This window comes from Equus asinus, chromosome 21 (assembly GCF_041296235.1).
Source record: "Equus asinus isolate D_3611 breed Donkey chromosome 21, EquAss-T2T_v2, whole genome shotgun sequence".
In the NCBI taxonomy this organism is placed as follows: Eukaryota; Metazoa; Chordata; class Mammalia; order Perissodactyla; family Equidae; genus Equus; species Equus asinus.
In genome coordinates this window covers 30,108,765-30,129,162 of record NC_091810.1, presented here as the reverse complement: position 1 = coordinate 30,129,162, position 20,398 = coordinate 30,108,765, and the positions used below count along the sequence as shown (strand labels likewise).

General features: G+C 42.9%; 2 protein-coding genes across 2 annotated transcripts in view; one reads left to right on the top strand and one right to left on the bottom strand.

The window, feature by feature from the left end:
* EIF4E3 (eukaryotic translation initiation factor 4E family member 3) overlaps positions 1–14,983 on the bottom strand; it is a 62,169-nt gene extending 47,186 nt beyond the window's left edge. Inside the window, exon 1 of the mRNA XM_070492663.1 lies at positions 14,845–14,983. The gene's annotated coding sequence lies outside the window, so the exon portion shown is untranslated. The remainder of the gene's footprint in view (positions 1–14,844) is intronic.
* Positions 14,984–15,370: 387 nt separating this feature from the next.
* Positions 15,371–17,865, top strand: GPR27 (G protein-coupled receptor 27). The gene has a single exon (XM_014836114.3). The coding sequence runs from the start codon at positions 15,401–15,403 to the stop codon at positions 16,529–16,531; it is 1,131 nt and encodes a 376-aa protein (XP_014691600.2). The 5' UTR covers positions 15,371–15,400; the 3' UTR covers positions 16,532–17,865.
* Positions 17,866–20,398: the final 2,533 nt, after the last annotated feature.

Here is a 20,398-nt window from a genome sequence, read left to right as displayed (position 1 = left end):
TGTCTTTTTCTGAGAAGTGAAAGATATGCACATATTGATCACACTAGTCTGTTAGAAAATGCGGTCTCTCCAAGGTGTGTGTGTGTGTGTGGGGGTTATGATAAACATGGTGCCCCACAGATCAGTCTGCATGTGTTTTGTGTTACAAATATTTACTATCATTGACAATGATCTTGGAGATAGCTAAGAATCATTTTTGTTCTTTCAAAACATTCCAGATCCCTCAGAACTAAACTCCGAATTATCCTAACTTTGAGTTAATTCTCTCTCATTCCTAAAATGCCCAAGGGTCATGTTTTCTTGTCTTAAGGACTAAAATATTTTATATTATATGAAGCATAATCTTGTCAATAACATATGGTAACATCTTTTTCATATTTTGCAAAAGCACAGTTAATGATGCAAATAATTTCCTATCTTTCATTCTGAGGGAAAATCATTAATAAAACCATACTCCTTGAAAGAAGAATCGAAATTCAGCAGTAAGAGGGCACAAACCACCCATAAAGGCAAGATATAAATTAGCAGTGAGGAAACAAGCCTAATGATTATAATGTCCAGATGGAAATGAATAACTGAATCATTCTTTGTCAAATCAAATAGCATCTTAATAAGTTGTTGCATCATCTCTTGATTCAATTTAACTGGAAGATATCAGAAATGATCACGATCTGCAAAAATATCTTCATTTCCTATGCTCATTAGCATTTGGCCTGTGAATCCTCTCCTTTTATTTTGAAGGTGAAGTTACCCCCAAAATGGTCTTTAGGCTTTTCTTCCTCAAAAGCAGCCCAAGTTAAAAGCAAAAATAGCCCCCAACTTGAATTAAATTATTGGAATTTAAAAAACTGGAACCCCGGTGTTTGGTCAAATCTTTTATCAAAGAAAGAATTCAAACACTTCTTTTACCAGGCAAGCTGGTAAGTACAAGTTGTCATGGAAACAGTATGTATTCAAATTATACGAGGAATGACGCTCTTCATTTAACTAGGTGTTCATCTCCTCTAAATAGGGAGAAATCTTTGTAGCTGAAATCCATTATATTTCTTTCAAATCTGCATTAAAAACAATTATTTTATATAGGAATTTTATATAGGAATACACAGACACAGAGCCTCACTCTCATAAAAAGGAGAATTAAAATTACTTGCAAAAGAATTGGTGCGTAAATAAAAAGACATAAAATGAAAATGAATCCCATGATATAAATCTATTGACGCATAGTGAAGGGGTGGGAGAATGGAAATCAGATAATAAAACACCTCCTTCACCTACAGTGGGACATATTTTTCTTCTATAGCATTAGTGACTATTTTTTACAGAATGATCTAGGCCAGAACAGTTCTCTGGAAGTTGGAGTGACTTGCTAACAGGTGTATTGTCACCACTGCTGATGACAGCAGAATCCTTCGTTCATCCACAGACTTCCAAGGAAGACACAGAAGAAATGCAATGCTATGTTGAACAGGCTTTTCTCACTACTTAATAAGGCAATTGTTAAGAAACACATGGCATGAGCTAATTTTGTGGGGAGAGATTTATAGCATGGAGGGCCTGTGAAGTCAAAGTCGTACGTAAGAGGCAGCCTGAAATTCTTTTTGGATCAAGGTAATCCTAGAGGAACATGTTTTATGTCTTTTCAGGTGAAGATAATTTCCCACCTCCCTCCAAAACAATAGAAAAATGATTTTTCATGTTTTGCAGCCTAGAATGCTGAGGTCTCAATGAAGCCCTTGCTCAAGCAATTAAGATAACAATAATTCAAATGAAAATGCTGACAGCTCCAAAATATACAAAGAGCTCTTAAAACTCAACACTAAGAAAATGAACAACCTGATTTCAAAATGGGCAAAAGACCTGAACAGACACCTCAACAAAGAAAATATACAAATGGCAAATAAGCATATGCAAAGATGCTCTGCATCATATGTCATGGAGGAATTGCAAATTAAAACAACAATGGGATACCACTACACACCTATTAGAATAGCCAAAATCCAAAACATTGACAATACCAAATGCTGGCGAGGATGTATAGAAAGAGCGACTGTCATACCTTGCTGGTAGGAATGCAAAATGGTACAAGCACTGTGGAAGACAGTTTGGCTGTCTAACACTAAACCAAAGTGTGTCAAAACTAAACACAGTCTTACCATGGGATCCAGCAATTGTGTTCCTTGTTATTAACCCAAAGAAACTGAAAACATATTCACACAAAAACCTGCAAACGGATGTTTACAGCAGCTTTATTCATAGTTGCCAAAACTTGGAAGCAACCAAAATGTCCTTCAGTAGGTGAGTGGATAAATAAACTGTGTCCAGACAATGGACTATTGTTTAATGATAAAAAGAAATGCACTATCAAGCCATGAAAAGACATGAGGAACCTTAAATGCATATTACTAAGTGAAAGAAGCCAGTCTGAAAAGGCCACATAACATTATACCAAAAACATTCTGGAAAAGGCAAAATTATGGAAACAGTAAAAGGATCAGTGGTTGCCAGAGGTCAGGAGGTAGGGAGAGAGATAAATAGAGCAAAGAGGATTTTTAGGGCAGTGAAACTATTCTGTATGATACTGGAATGGCAGATACACGTCATTATACATTTGTCAAAACCCATAGAATGTATAACACCAAGAATGAACTCTAATATAAACTATGGACTTTGGGTGATAATGATGTGTCAATGTAGGTTCACTAATTATAACATATGTATCACTTTGATGTGGGCTTTATGATAGTGGGGGAGGCTGGGCATATGTGGGGACAGGGTGTACAAGGAAAATCTCTGTACCTTCCCCTCAATTTTGCTGTGACCTAAAACTGCTCTAAAAAATAAAGGCTATCAATAAAAAAATACCAACAGCAGTAACAACTACCATTTCATGAGTGTTTAACTATGATACACATTTACTTATCTCATCTACTCCACATATCAACTTTAGGAGGTAGGTATGATTGTGATCCCCATTTTATACACTGGAGGCTCAAAATGGTTAAATAACATTCCCACAATTACACAGTAAGAGATACGGAGTTCAAACCCAAGTTGGTTGGGTTCCAAGCCTGTGCTTCTCACACTTGCAGACTCTCCTCTTGAGGGCAAGCTTCACCTCCTTGAAGGCATCTCTAGATCATATGAAAAATGAGGTCACCCTTGGACTTGGGGAAGTATTCAAATTATGCCCCAAAACGTTCAAAACAGAGCACTGTGGAAAAGTGCTTGTTTCTCTGGTGTACAAAGCATATGTAAGCCTATTAACGTATGCCTACATTAATGCCTGTATGTATGTGTATGTATTGCACTTTAAACAATATGGGACATGGTAAACCTCAGAGTTCAACTACAAAGTAACAGCAGGTTAGCGTTCGCCATGAGTTTGGTTGAGTCGTCTGCTTTTGGAGAGGGACAATTTAAGAGATATAAACTCTTAGATCCAAGAATCTCAGTGAACTCCAAACACAAAAAACATGAAGAAAATCACACCATGGCAGAGCATGATCAAACTGCTCAATTCCAGAAAAAATACATGTTATGAACAGAGAAACAAAAATAAGAATTAGAGAAGATTTTTCATAGGAAATAACACAAGCAAGAAGACACTGGAGCAATTTCTTTAAAGCACTGAAAGAAAAAATATCTGTCAACCTAGAGTTCTATATCCAGTGAAATATCTTTTCAGAAACAACAGAGAAGAATTCTGCTTCCACAAAGATGGAATAGACATGCTTTTCCTAATTCCTCCCACTAAGTACAATGAAAAACCAAAACATTATATACAAAACAAATGTAAGATGACTCTGAAAGGTGGCACACCTGCTGGGGATCTTGGGCCCCAAGGAATGACATGGTGGTGAGTTCCCTAGGTTTTCTTTTTCCCTCATATATCCCATACTTGGGCAACCTGGAAATGCCAACAAGCAGAGTCAAAAAAAAAAAAAAAAAAGCCCAGGAAAAGTCTTCTTTCTTTAGCCAAAGGACAAGAAAAGGAGAAACCTACAAGACAGAAAACTTTTATGCAATAACTGCTCTATGCTAGCCAAGCACCATGGGAAAAACTGTGACCCCATGTCCACCCAAGCCAGCAAGACCAAGAGGGGAACTTCAGCTTCTACCTTCACCAGGAAGAGCAGGTTAAACAAACAAACAACAATGACAAGAACCAAAAACCCCAGGATCCAACAATATGCTATCCACCAAAAACTTAACTACTAGAGGGAGATTAAACAGCTATTAAATATAATGGAAAAGAGACGGGCCACATAACAGAACAAGAGTTCTGTCAGTTGCCATGCTGTGGCAGTGGCTCACATAGAAGAACTAGCAGGACTTACAAGTAGGATATGCAACCATGCACTGGGGCTTTGGGGAGGAAAAAAGAAAGAAACTAGAAACAAAGCACAAATTGGACTGAGATTAAGTAGAAGAAAGGAAATGATAATGGTCAGAGAAGAAACCAATGAAGTATAAAAGAGAAAAAACAAATAAAATCAAAATATGGTTCTTTGAGATCCAAAAAATTGATAAACTTTTAGCCAGACTATTCAGGAAAAAATAGAGAAGACACAGATTACCAAAATCAGGAATGAGATAGGTGATGTCAATACATATTCTATAGATATGTAAAAGATAACAAAGGAATGTTATTAACAGCTTTGTGACAAGAAATTAATAACATAGATGAGATAGAAAAATTCTTTAAAAGACACAAACTACCAAAGTTTACTCAAGAAGAAACAACCTGGAATAGCCATATATCCATAAAAGAAATTGAATATGTAATTAAAAATCTTCCTACAAATTAAAATCCAGCATCAAATGGCTTTACTTGTGAATTCTACCCGACATTTAAGGGAAAAATAATACCAGTTCTACATAAACTCTTCAAAAAAAATTGTAAAGGAGAGAATACTTCCCAACTCATTCTATTAGGCCAGCCTCACCCACAAACAAAAATCAGACAAAACTAGCATAATAATAAAAAAAAAAACTAGAGATCAATAACTCTCATGAATATATATGCAAAAATTCCAAACAAAATTTTAGCAAGTACAATACAAGAATATATAAAAAGGATAATACATCACAACCAAGTGGGGTTTATATCAGGAATGCAAGGTTGGTTTAACATCTGAAAGTCAACTGCTATAATTCATCATTTAACAAACTAAAAAAGTAAATCCATGTGATCATCTCAATAGATTCAGAAAAAGCATTTGCCAAAATCCAACATTCATTCCTGATTGAAAAAACAAAAACACACTGTCAGCAAAGTAGGGGCAGAAGGGAACTACTTCATCTACAGGGGTCTACAAAGGCCTACAGCTAATATCACACTTAATGGTAAAAACCAAATGTTTCCCCTGTAATGTAGGGGAAGAGACCAATGAGGTCCACTTTCATCACTTCTATTTAACATTGTACTTGAGGTTCTAGCAGTGTAATAAGGCAAGAAAAAGAAACAAAAAACATCTAGATTGGAAAAGAAGTAAAACTGTCTTCATTCACAGACAACACGATCGTCTACATAGAAAACCTGACAGAATTTAACCAAAAACACTACTAGAACTAACAAGTGAGTTTAGCAAAATTTCAAGACACATGGTCAATATGCAAAAATTAAAAAAAAAGAATTTCCATCCACACCTCATTCCATTTACAAGAGTTAACACAATATGGAACATAAAACTAGATGTAAAACCTGAAACAAATAAAACTCCTAGAAGAAAACACAGGAGAAAAATCTTTGTGACTCTGGTTTAGGAAAGGATTTCTTAGATAGGACACCAAAAGCATGATTCATAAAATAACCCAAATTGATAAGCTGGACTTCAAAATTAACATCTTCTGTTCTTCAAAACACACTATTAAAAGATTAAAAAGACAAGCCACAGACTAGGAGAACACATTTGCAAATCATATATCTGAAAAAGATCTGCCTTCCAGAATACATAAAAAAACTCTCAAAAGTCAATAAAAAATAAATGACCTAATGAAAAAATATGGACAAAAATGTGAACAGATTCATCAACATAGAAAACATGGCAAATAAGCACATGAAAAGATGTTCTACATCATTAGTCATTATTTCTGACCTAGTAGAAATTCTATTCCCAGCTAAACTATCAATTAAGTATGGAGGTAAAATAAGGGCATTTTCAGCTATTTAAAATCTTAAAACGTTTACCTCCAAATCACCTTTCTCAGGAAGCTATTGATGTATGCACATCACCTAAAAATGAAATGAAACAAAACAAGAAAGAGAAAGACGTGGATTCCAGGAAACAAGAGTTCTGATACAGGAAGGGAATGAAGAAACCAGCATGATGCTGAAGGGAAGTGACAGGGCAACAGCTGTGCAGACCAGCTTGAAGTAAAGAGGATGCAGGTTCCAGGATAGACGTCTCCAAGGACAAAAATACAACCAATTGATTGGATGATGAATTTGTCTATACTGAGTGAAACTGTATGGTTCTGTCAGAAAGTTTGGGGTCAAGTAAGTTATAGGCACATACTGCTTTAAGCGGGGGAAAAAAAGACAATCATTAGCTCTAAGGAAAACCAAAAGTTGTACAATTTACAAAATGTAGTTATAATCTATGACTCAGCTGTGAACCATACTACAGGGTGGAAGTTTACAATCCCACACCTCACTGATGCCAAGCAGACTCTAACTTGTCCTCATGAAACTGTTCTGTGCCTGTTAGAAAGTGGTGGAAGGGTGGCAGCACAGGGGTTTTGAGAAATGTAGCTGTTTAACCAAAATGACTGTGACACTGAAATCGGACCTCCTCGAGGTCATATGGCAGGCTAAGGATAAATATGCCAAAGTCGTCCCTTTTATGAGACTTGTTCACCATAAAAATCTGTCTGCCATGTCTCTAAGGTAAGATTCCATGTTAATTTTGCAGATACTCTCCCCAACAATGACAATTATTCTGGCCAATGAAAGAGTTTGTGCCTTATCTAAATCAAAACCCAATGCAAAGCTTGGTTTTGGGGGAGAGGAAGAATTCATATGTGTGTGGGATGTAGGTATATAGAGGGCGGGTATTTTAAAGAGTTCGACTTCCACTCTTTGTTATAAGAAAGTCACTGGACAACAGACAATCAAGATAGAAAATCAAGAAATAGTAGGTACATCCCTAAAGATGTGTCTTGTGGGCCTCAGTTCCATAGCTTAGAGCATTTTATAAGGATGTGCCCCCCAAAAATCTGTATCTTAAAAAGTATAGTCTCCATAATTCTCTAGAATAGAAAGTAACAACAGTCAATGCACTACATGACTTTTGAGTAAATAAGAGAGGAGGGAGGTAGAGGAGAGGATTATGGCAGTAGCAGCTTTGCTATATAATATTCACACCATTATTCCACACACAGAAGAGAACATTTAAGGAACAGGTTTGATCCTATAATCTTCTGCACTCATGGTAGCCCCCTTGTCCTGATGGTTACATTCAACCTTTAAAAAGTAAAACTTAGGATCGCAACATGACTTAATCACAAGAGGGAGATTAAATAGCTATTAAATATAATGGAAAAGAGAGGAGCCCCACAATAGAAGGCTTTTTCTCACTTGGAGCCATGGCTATAACTCTTTGGCAAAAATTATCACAGAAATATCAAAAATGAGATTTTATTTTATTATTTATTTATTTTTAAAGATTTTATTTTTTCCTTTTTCTCCCCAAAGCCCCCGGGTACATAGTTGTATATTCTTCGTTGTGGGTCCTTCTAGTTGTGGCATGTGGGACACTGCCTCAGCGTGGTTTGATGAGCAGTGCCATTTCCATGCCCAGGATTCGAACCAACGAAACACTGGGCCGCCTGCAGCGGAGCAGGCAAACTTAACCACTCGGCCACGGGGCCAGCCCCTCAAAAATGAGATCTTAAATGGTGATAACATCTTAGTGTAGATTTTTGTTTCTTTTCAATATTGGAAGTATTCATTTTTAGGTGATTAAAATACTGCCTACAGCATAACGTTTTTTCTTAATTCTGTAACAGGTGATGCAATCCCCAGTTTAATATTTGTATTATATTGATAGGTTTTCCCTCAATTATGTATTAGTTGACACAGCCCTGTGTGTATTAAGAACTCAGGCTTTCAGAGTAGAAAGACTAGATTTTTTTTTTTTGGCTGAAGAATCTTCACCCTGAGCTAACATCCACTGCCAATCCTCCTCTTTTTTTTGCTTGAAGAAGACTAGCCCTGAGCTAACATCTGTGCCAATCTTCCTCAATTTTGTATGTAGGTCACCTGCCACAGCATGGCTAACGAGTGGTATAGGTCCATGCCTGGCTTTCAAACCTGTGAACCCGGGCCACCAAAGCGGACGGAGAACATGGAACTTTCACCACTAGTCCACCAGGCCAGCGCCAGACAGACTAGATTTTAACCTTGCTTTGCCACTTCGTGCTGTGTGGCCACAGAGTATGTAATTAACTGCTCTAATTACTATGACTCAAGGTTCCTCATCTGTAAAATGGGGGAACAGAGTTTTGTAGGAATAAATTAAAGTATGCAAAACTCCTTAGTGTACTACTGGATCTAAAAAAATGGTACTTTTCTAGTGGATAGACACTGCAATAGAAAGCACTGACTGAATAAGAATTTCTTAATCTCTCCCCCCAGTTCACTTCAGCATCAAAGCACGTAAATGCTGAAGCAGACCAAAGGGGCAACACGTGGCCATATGGCAAGGCATGACTTATTTCTGTGGCCACCTCCAATGGAGGGCACAAGAAGTCACACCTTGAAGGCCTACATTTACTAAGAATGGAAAAACAGGAAGTTCACGTCACTTTCCAGGCCCCTAGCCACCTTTTAATAAAGATATTTCCAAAGGTGACAGAGGTAACCTGACTTTAATATGAAATGGTTTTTTCCCCACAATTCTGTAGTTTCTTAGGACATTCACAGAGTTGTGCAACAATCACCACTAATTTTAAAATATTTTCACCACCCGCAAAGCAAACCGAGTACCCATTAGCAATCATTCTCCAATCCCCTCTACTCCCCTGACCCTGGCAGCTACTAATCTACTTCCTATCTCCATGGATTTGCCTATTCTGAGCATTTCACATAAATGGAATTGTACAATATGTGGTCTTTTGTGTTTGAGTTCTTTCACTTAGTACACTGTTTTCAAGGTTCATCCATGTCGTAGCATGTATCAGCACTTCACTCCTTTTTATGAGTGAATAATATTCCAGTGTATGGCTATCTCACATTTTATTCATTCATCCCTTGATGGACATTTGGATTGTTTCTTCTTTTTGGCTATTATGTAAAATGCTGCCATGAACATCTGTGTGCAAATTTTTGTGTGGAGGTGTTTTCATTTCTCTTGAATATACATCTAGGAGTGAAACTGCTGGGTCATAAGGTAACTCTACGTTTAACTTTTTGAGGAACTGCCAAACTATTTTCCAAAGCAGCCACCCCATTTTACAGTCCCACCAGCATTGCATGAGGGCTCCAGCTTCTCCACATCGTTTGTTAGTGTCTGTCTTTTTGATAAGTAGTAGGTGTGAAGAGGTATCTCACTATGGTTTTGATTTGCACTTTCCTAATGACTAATGATGTTAATCAAGCATCTTTCCTTGAGTTTACTGGCCATTTGTACGTCTTTTGGGAGGGATGTCTATTCAAACATTTGCCCATTTTTAAACTGGGTTGTCTTTTTATTGTTGAGTTATAAGTTTTTTATACACCCTGGGTACAATCCCTCATCAGATATACAATCTGAAAATATTTGTTCCCATTCTCTAAGATTGTCTTTTCACTTTCTTGAAGGTGTTCTTTGAAGCACAAGCTTGCAATTTTAATAAAATCTAGGTTGTCTACTTCTTTCGTTACTTGTCCTTTTGGTGTCATATCTAAGAAACCATTGTCTAATGTAAAGTCATGAAGACTTACTCCTATGTTTTCTTCTAAGAGTTTTATAGTTTTAGCTCTTACTTTTAGGTCTACGATCCATTTTGAGTTGATTTTTGTACACGGTGTGAGGTAGGGATCCAACTTCATTCCTTTGCATGTGGAGAAAATCAGGTTAAACAGTTTTCACTGAAGTGTGACAACAGGCCATGCATATACACATATTCAGTCATTCATTCAAGGAATACATGCATTAAGAACAATATTTTGAGATATGAACTGATAATTTTTCTTCCTCTATTTTTCCCTTTCCCTCTCAACATTCAAGCTTATCGCAGGCTCTAGGCTTCCTTGCCTAGGAGAGGTTTATGGCAAGGTAGCTTCCTGGCTTTTGTTTTCCCAAACACCTAAATTCTGGGACCACAAATTCCCAGGGGGACTGACCAATTATATTGTCCTGAGAAACAAAGAAGAACTGGTTTTCCCCTCTGCCAGAGTAGATAGAGAGTCCCCAGAGATGAAGGCAGAAGAGAGGAGAAGAGGGTACTGAGAGGAGAGGATCTGCACCCAGTTTCCCAGACATACTGATGAAAGGAGTGGCTGTGGATGTGTGTACATCATGTACATCCTCAGCCCAGATTCTCAACCCAAAGTTTGGCATGAGGCAGCAAAGAATCACTAAACCACAATGGCTTGCAAGGATAGGAACAACATGGCAACAACTGACCAAACATCAGATGGGATACCCCACATGCACACACAAACACTACCCTGAGTGTCTGTGTACCATGCAACCTGAGCACCACCCTGGGATTATATCACATCCTGAAGAAGCAAAGGGCCATGAGGAAATCCAAGAAGCACTAAAGTTACATTTGTTTCCCACCAGCAAGGAAAATGGCCACTCGGAGTCAGAATTAGTTTTCTAGAAAGCGGTTATATCTCTTGCACCCCTAATTGCATAAACTGACATTCATAACTGCTATACAAATACCGAGAACCAACTATGTATAGGGTTAGGCAAAGATGGGGTGGGGAATATAAAAGTCAATCAAGACATGGTTAGCCAAGGCATCTATAGCCCGGTAAGGGCAAACATGAAGAACCATAGTTACCATTTATCACACACTACCTGTGTGCACACCTTGTCCTACACTCTTTGTAAATAGATTACATTTAATGGAATCCTCCTCACAACATGACTTTGAAGTTCAGAGGAGGCAAGGGACTTGGCTAAGGATGCATACTAGTAATTGTTGGGACTAGGAGATGAACCGAGATACACCTAACCCCAAGTCCATTTTCATTCCTGAAGTTATAACTCCCTCCCACGGAGAGGTCACTCCATGCTATCCTTTGATAACCCAATGTTCACTGGACACAGACTCTGGTTCACATTTTCTAAGAGCTGGGATAGGGTAATGTCAAACCAACCTCTTCTAACCTGGTGTTCAATGGCCAGGGGTCCAAGGTTGGGAGGAGACATCAGCCAAACTGACTCCCCTGACCACAGCACCTCTGACCTTGACTGTATCTGTCAAGCTATGTCAACTAGCTCCTCTCAACAGTCCAGATGTCCATTACCATTCACACCATCAACATGTACAGCACAGAAGGGATAGAACTGATTTTGGGGGGAAATCCCAACTTATCTATGTGCAAAAGGAAGAATTTGGGGGCCAGCCCAGTGGCGCAGCAGTTAAGTTCGCACATTCCACTTTGGCAGCCCCAGGTTCGCCAGTTCAGATCCCGGGTGCAGACATGGCACCACTTGGCAAGCAATGCTGTGGCAGGCATCCCACATATAAAGTAGAGGAAGATGGGCACCGATGTTAGCTCAGGGCCAGTCTTCCTCAGCAAAAAGAGGCGGATTGGCAGCGGATATTAGCTCAGGGCTAATCTTCCTCAAAAAAAAAATAATAAAAAATTTTAAAAAGGAAGAATTTGGTTATAGGCAAAATGGAAATTTTTCTTATAGGGAAAAATCTCACAGAGCTGTTTTGCTTTGAGATGCAGACACATAACTTGGTGCCTAAGAAACTATTTTAAATTCTTGTCTGAAGCTTCCTAGAAACAATAAAAGGAAAATAAGGTGATTCTGGCAATGAAATGTTAATAGTTTTTCCTTAAGTATTAATCTACTGAACAAATGTTGAGAATGAAAGAAGCAGACATATAAATGCTGTGAGAGCCATGATTTATATAATTTATATTGCTGCTTCTGCTATTTGATCCTGGGCAAATGACCAAACCAACTCAAATCCCAAAGAGAAGCATAGTGAGCCATAGAGAGAAGTAGAAAACACAGAGAAATGTAAATTATACGGGACTAATGTCTCTTCTTTTGTCTTTTTCTGAGGAATAAATCTCTCCCCATTTGGGATGATTATATAACCATCTAACTTTCATTTTCTTATATACAAGCTGAACTTCAGAGCTGAGGACACTCAGAAATCATTTGGGCCAATGTCCTATCTCGTAAAAGGGAACATTTGCGATTCCAAGAGGTTAAGTGACTTGTCCAATGCCATGTGTTCATTAGAACAAATAATGTTATTTCATTTCAACTAAGTGGGAAGGGTACTGACCTAGGAGGGAGAAAACCAGGATTCTAGGTCCCACTCAGTCACGAATGAGTCTGTTTAGAAAAGTGTTAGATTAGATGGTTTTGAAAAATCCTTCTCTCTCTGAAGGGGCTATAATTTTGTGAACATGAACATCAGCAGTTTTTTGATTTTTTATTTTTATAAACTCAATACCTTTCTCGGCAGTTATGATTAAGAGGCAATATGTATAGTAGTTATGAGTGTGGGCTTTACAGTCAGACTTTCTGCCTTGCGATCCCAGCTCCCACATTTACTTGTGGTGAAAGCCGGAACAAATCCGGTAATCTCTCTACTTCATCTGCAAAATGAAGACTGTAACAGGAACCACCACACAGAGCCACATAATGATTAAAGGAAAGAACACGCATCAAGTATTCAGCACAGTGCGTGGCACACGGCAACTGCTCCGTAAACGGAGATTGCCGTTAATATTATCATACAGGAACCAGAGTTGGTGTCTTTGTGTAGGTTACAAGGAACAGAGGCAGCCCAAGTGCTAATGTCCACATCAAGGTGGATCTCATTCTCTATGGCTAAAAAATAAAGAAACCATTTCCCAACCTCCCTTCCTGATAGTGGTAGCCAGTGACGTGTAAGATTTTTTTTTTTAATAACATAGGACTTCTAAAAATCTCTTCAGAGGAGGGCTACTCAGATGGCAGGAACACTTTTGCTCTTTCCTTCTTTTCTTCTTTCTGCTTGGAATGCAGAAGCAATGACTGGGGTGTCAGCAGCCTACTGATCACAAGGCAAGTGCTAAAAGGTTTTCAGAGACTCAGTCCTTGAGCCAGTAATCCAATGATGGCAACCACTGACCTCCAGACTTCTTGTTTCATGAGGAAAATAAACTCATGTACATTTTTTAGCTATAATTATCAAAATGCAATACCTAACCAAAATATCCCCCAAAATGTATTTCTCTTTTTTATCAACAAATATTTGCACATCTGCCTGGTCAGCCACTTGCCCCTGGCCACCTGGAGGTCCTAAGTCTGGTCATCATTGGCCATCACTTAGATTTGTGCAAAATGTCCAAACTGTCTTCAAGGTCCTTGCTACTCAAAGTGTAGTCTGTGGACCAGCAGCATTAGCATCACCTGGGAACTTGTTAGAAACACAGAATCTTTGGCTCCATGTCAGACCTACTGAATCAGAATCTGCATTTTAACTGGGTCTCCAGAGATTTCTGTGCATGTTAAAGTCTGAGGCTCTGGACTAGATTTCCAGGCTATGCTCAGTCAGTTCTCTTAAACACTACTGCCAAAATCATCTTCCCAAAGCACAGCTCAAATCATGTCACTCTCCTCAAAAACCTTCAGAGGCTCCTGCCTACAGACTAAAGTTCAGACTCCTCACCCTAACCATCAAGGCCTTGTATGATCCCGTGCTATGCTGGAAATGCCCCTCAGAGTGCCTGCCATGCACGTAGTAGGTAGGCAATAATAAGGTTCTGCATTAAAAACAAAAAAATTAGTGTACCTGAGAAACAACAGAGTCCCTAAATCTGGCTTTGCTATGCTAGGCATTTCAGATACAGTGGTGCAAAAAACAGACATGGTCCCTCGCCCTCACGGAGCGTAGAGACTAGTTGGAAGGACAGGATTTTAAAAAGAAATAAAAATATGTAATGGTAAATTATAAGTGCTAGAAGGAAATGAATGGGCAGTGATACAGAGTAAGAATGACAGGTCAAAAGGATGGCCCAAAGGATGGGGAGCCCTCTGTGGGGCTGGACCAGGCAGAGAGAACAGCACGTGCAAAGCCTCGAGAGAATTCGGTGTGTCTGAGGACCAGAACATGGGCTGCCCTTTCAGGCTTACCCAGAAAATAGACACCCTGCGAGGAAGGGGTCATGGGGTTCATCTTCCAAGTCACTGAAGAGAAGGCTGAATTTCTTGTCCCTGACATATGTCTTCACTGGGACTTTGGGGTGGCCAGAGTCGCTGTGAGTCCAGCCCTGGAAATCAGACCCAGTGAAATTCCAACGCCAGCCCCGCCACTTACCGGCTCTCAACTCCCTTGACCTCCAAGCCTCTGCTTCCTCAGGTACAAGTGGGGTTGAGAACAGGACCAACTTCGTAGTTATTGTGACCGTTGAGAGGGAGCTAATACTTGTAAAGCTCCCCAGAAGACTGCCACCCCCATCAGCGCTCCCTGAACATTAGCGATTCCATGATGAGGAGGATGGTGATTACCACTGTTAACTATTACTAGCTTGCGGGCAGAAGGCTCACCCCAGATATTCCTGTCCCCCCGGAGGCCTCCCGACCCTGCCATCCCAAGCATCCTCCCGCCCGCGCACGGCCACCGTGACCCGAGGGCGGGCGCCGGACGCCGCCGCCGGACCCCCGTTACCTGGGGCCAAACGCGACTTGTCGCCACCTTGCGTCCTGGGCCCTGCCTCCCTCCCGGCCCCGCAGCTGCCGCGGCGGCGCCCCCAGCCCGGCCGGGCCCGGGCGGCGCGGGCGGCCTCGGCGGAGCTGGCGGCCGCGACCACGCTGCGCGCTCCGGCGGAGGGGAGGGGGCTCCGCGGCGGCGGCGGCGGCGGCAGCGGCGGCGGCGGCGGGCCCGGCGGGGGGCAGAGCCAGGAGGCGCGGCGGCAGCGGCGGCGGAGCAGAAGGAGGAGGATGCGGGGGGCTGCGGGCAGCGGCGCGGCCCTGTCCGCAGTGAAGCCCGCGGCGCCCGCGGCGCAGGGAGTGGCCGTCGCCTCCTGCGCGCATCATTCCTGAGATGGCGGCGGCGCGGCGGCGGCGCGGGGAGCCGAGGAGGGGTCAGCCGGGCGCGGGCTGAGCGCCGGCGGCCCGGGAGCTCGCCCAGGGCCCGCGCGGCGCCGGAACCCGGCCGGGCGGCTTGCGGAGCGGCGAGGCCGGGAGCGGCCCGGGAGCGGCGCGCACGGCCCTGGGAGGCCGCGATGGCGAACGCGAGCGAGCCGGGCGGCGGCGGCGGCGAGGCGGCCGCGCTGGGCCTCAAGCTGGCCACGCTCAGCCTGCTGTTGTGCGTGAGCCTGGCGGGCAACGTGCTGTTCGCGCTGCTCATCGTGCGGGAGCGCAGCCTGCACCGCGCCCCGTACTACCTGCTGCTCGACCTGTGCCTGGCCGACGGGCTGCGCGCGCTCGCCTGCCTCCCGGCCGTCATGCTGGCGGCGCGGCGCGCGGCGGCCGCCACGGGGGCGCCGCCGGGCGCGCTCGGCTGCAAGCTGCTCGCCTTCCTGGCCGCGCTCTTCTGCTTCCACGCCGCCTTCCTGCTGCTCGGCGTGGGCGTCACCCGCTACCTGGCCATCGCGCACCACCGCTTCTACGCCGAGCGCCTGGCCGGCTGGCCGTGCGCCGCCATGCTGGTGTGCGCCGCCTGGGCGCTGGCGCTGGCCGCGGCCTTCCCGCCCGTGCTGGACGGCGGCGGCGGCGGCGACGACGAGGACGCGCCGTGCGCCCTGGAGCAGCGGCCCGACGGCGCCCCGGGGGCGCTGGGCTTCCTGCTGCTGCTGGCCGTGGTGGTGGGCGCCACGCACCTCGTCTACCTCCGCCTGCTCTTCTTCATCCACGACCGCCGCAAGATGCGGCCCGCGCGCCTCGTGCCCGCCGTCAGCCACGACTGGACCTTCCACGGCCCCGGCGCCACCGGCCAGGCGGCCGCCAACTGGACGGCGGGCTTCGGCCGCGGGCCCACGCCGCCCGCGCTCGTGGGCATCCGGCCGGCGGGGCCCGGCCGCGGCGCGCGCCGCCTCCTCGTGCTCGAGGAGTTCAAGACGGAGAAGAGGCTGTGCAAGATGTTCTACGCCGTCACGCTGCTCTTCCTGCTGCTCTGGGGGCCCTACGTCGTGGCCAGTTACCTGCGGGTCCTGGTGCGGCCCGGCGCGGTCCCCCAGGCCTACCTGACGGCCTCCGTGTGGCTGACCTTCGCGCAGGCCGGCATCAACCCTGTCGTGTGCTTCCTCTTCAACAGGGAGCTGAGGGACTCCTTCCGGGCCCAGTTCCCCTGCTGCCAGAGCCCCCAGACCAGCCAGGCCCCCCTCCCCTGCGACTTGAAAGGCATCGGGCTATGAAGGGCTCTCCCACCATGTGCGCCCCAACCCGGCCTTTCCCATTGGCTTGGACGGTGACGTCGTTTCTCCCCTTCTGCCCCCTTTTAAATTTTTTAAGCTGCCTTCAAAATGACTCTCCAAAAGGATAAACCCTTGGATGGTACAGACTCCTTTTTTGCGGGAAGGGGTGGGTTTCCGTGTTCCAGCCCCACCCCTCCTCCCCGCATTGGTCTCCTGAATGTATTTTCATCCTGACAATAGGCCCTGGCGTCTTTGTACTGGTACTGACGTCTTTTACTCCGTGTGTTCTTCTTTTTTCTTTTCTTTTCTTTCTTTTTTTTTTTTTTTAAATAAAGGCTAAACTAATTTTCTTCATGCAACGTTTCCTAAAGACCATGGCCAGTTTTCTACAGAAGCTATTTTTGACAACCTCAAGTGGCATTACATTGTGCAGTGAAGGAGAGGAACCTAGGGGACTTAACAAGTTCGATTTCTTGAGGGTCTTCTGTTGGAAGCAGGGGACTGGGGGCAAGATTGTCTTCAGTTCCCTTTGGATTGCCAGCCGTGGGCTCACTTGGGCTGCTCTGGTTCTTGAAAGTGTTGAGAACTTTGTTCAGGGTCGATCCCGAATTTGAAGAGCAGAAATGGGAGCGAGAAGCAAGGCAGTCGTTTCTTAAGCAGTAACGAGTAACAAGATGTGTTTCCCACGTTACTTTATACCGCTAGAAAATACACGTCAGCGACAGCTGCTCTCTGTATTATACCAATCTTGCGTGGAAACATTTCTGTAAAATTGTGACTTTCAAAAGAGTGAAGTGTTTTGGTTCGTAACGGTGTGGAGAAAGTACGGTATTGCATGTTTTTGTAAGTGCTGATTGTGGTTCCTGGACAGGGAGGGTTCCGAGAAGCAGAGTGCTAAATCAAAACTTTAGGTATTTTTTGCCAATAAAAATTAAAATAATTTTATGGAAGCAGCTTGTGCTTTTTGAGGAGCCCGGTTTTATTCTGTTTTATGAAACTGATTTCCACTTTGAAAATTGTTCTTCTCTTGTTCATGGTATAAATGAATGGAATATAATGATACTCTACTTCTAGGAGATAAAGCATTTCCTTAAAATGTTTGCTAGGTTAAGCTGTGCTGTTCTACTGACGGTTATTAAAAATTAATAATGAGAACTATAATTTCGAATAATCTTTGTTAGACGCGTAACCTTAAATTGAACAACTAAATTCTGCAAGTACTGTATATTTTTTGCTTATAATGCTACATTTTTATTAACGTACCTTCCGTTTTGAGGATTTATATCTGTATTTCTCTTTGCATTATACAAATATACCAGTATTTTCATTCTGGAGTGGTTTTTTGTTGCTGCTGTTGTTTGAGGCTGTGACTAGAGTTAATACGCATCTAGGTGTGGTACTCATGTTCTATTAGCCTTTGGTGCATGCTGTTTAGTTTGGTTGACCATCAGCATATCTAAGACATTCAGAGGCTTGTTAACTTAAAATGGAAGATAAAAATCTGCAAATCTTCTCCTTAAAGGGAAAAAGCAGTAGACATGTATACTGCTTTAAAACTGTTTTTTATGAACATACCCAAAAAATGTGAACAAAGTAATCATTTTGATAAAAATAATACTTAAAAATGGGTGCAGTAAATTTATTGAAGCTTATTTTAGTTGAGCATAATATAAACTATTGAATGTTCAGTCCACTAAGTTCAGTCTTATTATGGTAAGTCATAATAAGAGGATGTGGCCAGTTTAATTTATCTCTGGTAAGTGGTCTGCATTGTTTTATTTTGTCTGTAGAAGTCAATGAGTCTGGGCAGACAGTCTCATATTTGGAAAATATGAGTAATTATTACCCTATTTCTCTCCAGGTCATGAGATTATCCAAGGGCCCCTCATCAGAAATCTCAGCTAACCTAAAGACAAGAGAGGACCAGGAAGTAAACCTCTCTTCACCGAATCCCCCACCCACCCAAGTGATGCAAGTTCAAAAAATAGAAGTCACTAAGCCCATGTGATATTCAGACTATTTAGCACCTGGCCTGACACAGGACCCCAGCCATCACGGCCGACTCCTGAATAACTCCAGCCTTAGGCAGCAGCTCGACTGCACAGAGACAACCCTTTGGCTCTATATGGCCTTGAGTTCATGGATGTTTTTTCATAGGAGAATCCGTAAGCCAGTGATTCTCAAATGTTTACATTTATAAGAATGACTTTAAGTGCTTGCAGGGTCCAGAGATTCATATTAGGAGGGACTGAGGTGGGACGGAGGAAAGAGCATTTTGAACAAGTTCCCCAGACGGTTGGAGGCATACCTCCAGGCCTCCATTCAGATGTGGTTTACTTTACACACCTTGTGTACAAACTGGGTTGTCTGGTTTGGGTTTGTTTTTGTTTTATTCTGATAGGTGATTTCTAATGAGAGTTCAAGTGAGCAGTAATGAGAAATGACAGCCAACTGTAAAGGAAAAAGGAGGAAGAACCAAGAGAGGCGGAGAAACAAGCCATGTAGGGGCAAAAAGCCCCTCACACCTCCACAGCCTTTTGGATCAATGAATCTGTTAGCATGTACTTTGATTGTTAATTGTGTTAATAAAAAGTCATCAGGAAAAGGTTAGTTGTGTTTCAGAATATTCTACTCGTTGTACCAGGACAGGTACAGTATATACAGTGTATTTGGGGAAGACTTCCCTTAAAATAGCTCATTTTCTTTGCTTGGGGAGTTAATTTAGCACACCTCCCCCTGCCCTCCAGGGGAGAGTTGTCACTGTCCTTGAAGCAATGAAAACAGATTTCTTGTATATAAATCTTTGTCTGCATGTCCCAGCATGGAATTATTGGGTCAAACATGAGCATTTTTAGGTCTTTTGATAAATAGCTTTGAAGAAAGACGATATCTATTTACATTTCCAAGTGAAGTGTCTGTTCATCTTTAAAAAAATGAACCATCTCCAGCAAAGTGAGGAAGCATATAGCACATCAATAACCATAGTGATACATCATAATCTCTGCCCATCATTCAGCCTCACCAGATCTTGTCAGTTTTGCCATATTGGTTTCTACTTTCCCTTTTCTCCTCTTTCCCTTTCTTTTTTCTTTTCTTCCTTTCCTTCCTCCCTCTCTCCCTCCCTTTCCTTTCTTCTTTTCCTTCCTTTATCTTTGTAAAATAAATAAAACACAGGAGCCGGCCCAGTGGCATAGTGGTTAAGTTCACGTGCTCTGCTTTGGCGGCCCGGGGTTTGCAGGTGTGGATCCCGGTGCAGACATACACACTGCTCATCTAGCCATGCTCTGGTGGTGTCCCACATACAAAATAGAGGATGATGGGCACAGATGTTATATCAGCGACAATCTTCCTCACCAAAAGTAAAATAAATAAAACATGACAATTATTTCCACCAAGTCTTTGGTCTCACCATCAGCCATTTACATTCTCAAATACCCTGTCCCCTAAGAGGTAAGAGGGTCCTGGGTCCTAGGGCTGAGCCAGAGTTCAGTTTTGCAAGTGGGTCGTTGAGTTGGTGGGATTGGGTCTACCCTTCACTGTCTTTCCAAGGCCCACTGGATCGAGTGCAAGCTTCTTTGCCTGCCACAGAAGGCCCTTCATGGTCTGGCCCCTCCATCACCCTGGCCTCATCCTCCCATCGTATTTCCATCTCTCCCTTCTCTGATTACCTTTGTATAAGCTCTCCCTGGAAAGCTTCACAATGCTTAGCAATAGGATGGCATGGGCTTAACTAACCTGTACAACTGTAGCCCTGGGTCCTAGTTGAACATCGGATCTGTGCTGGACCTGGATCCAAGACTTCTGGAAGCCCTTCTTGGTCCAGTTGCCCCTCCTCTGTGCTCTCACAGTACATTGTATTCACCTCCA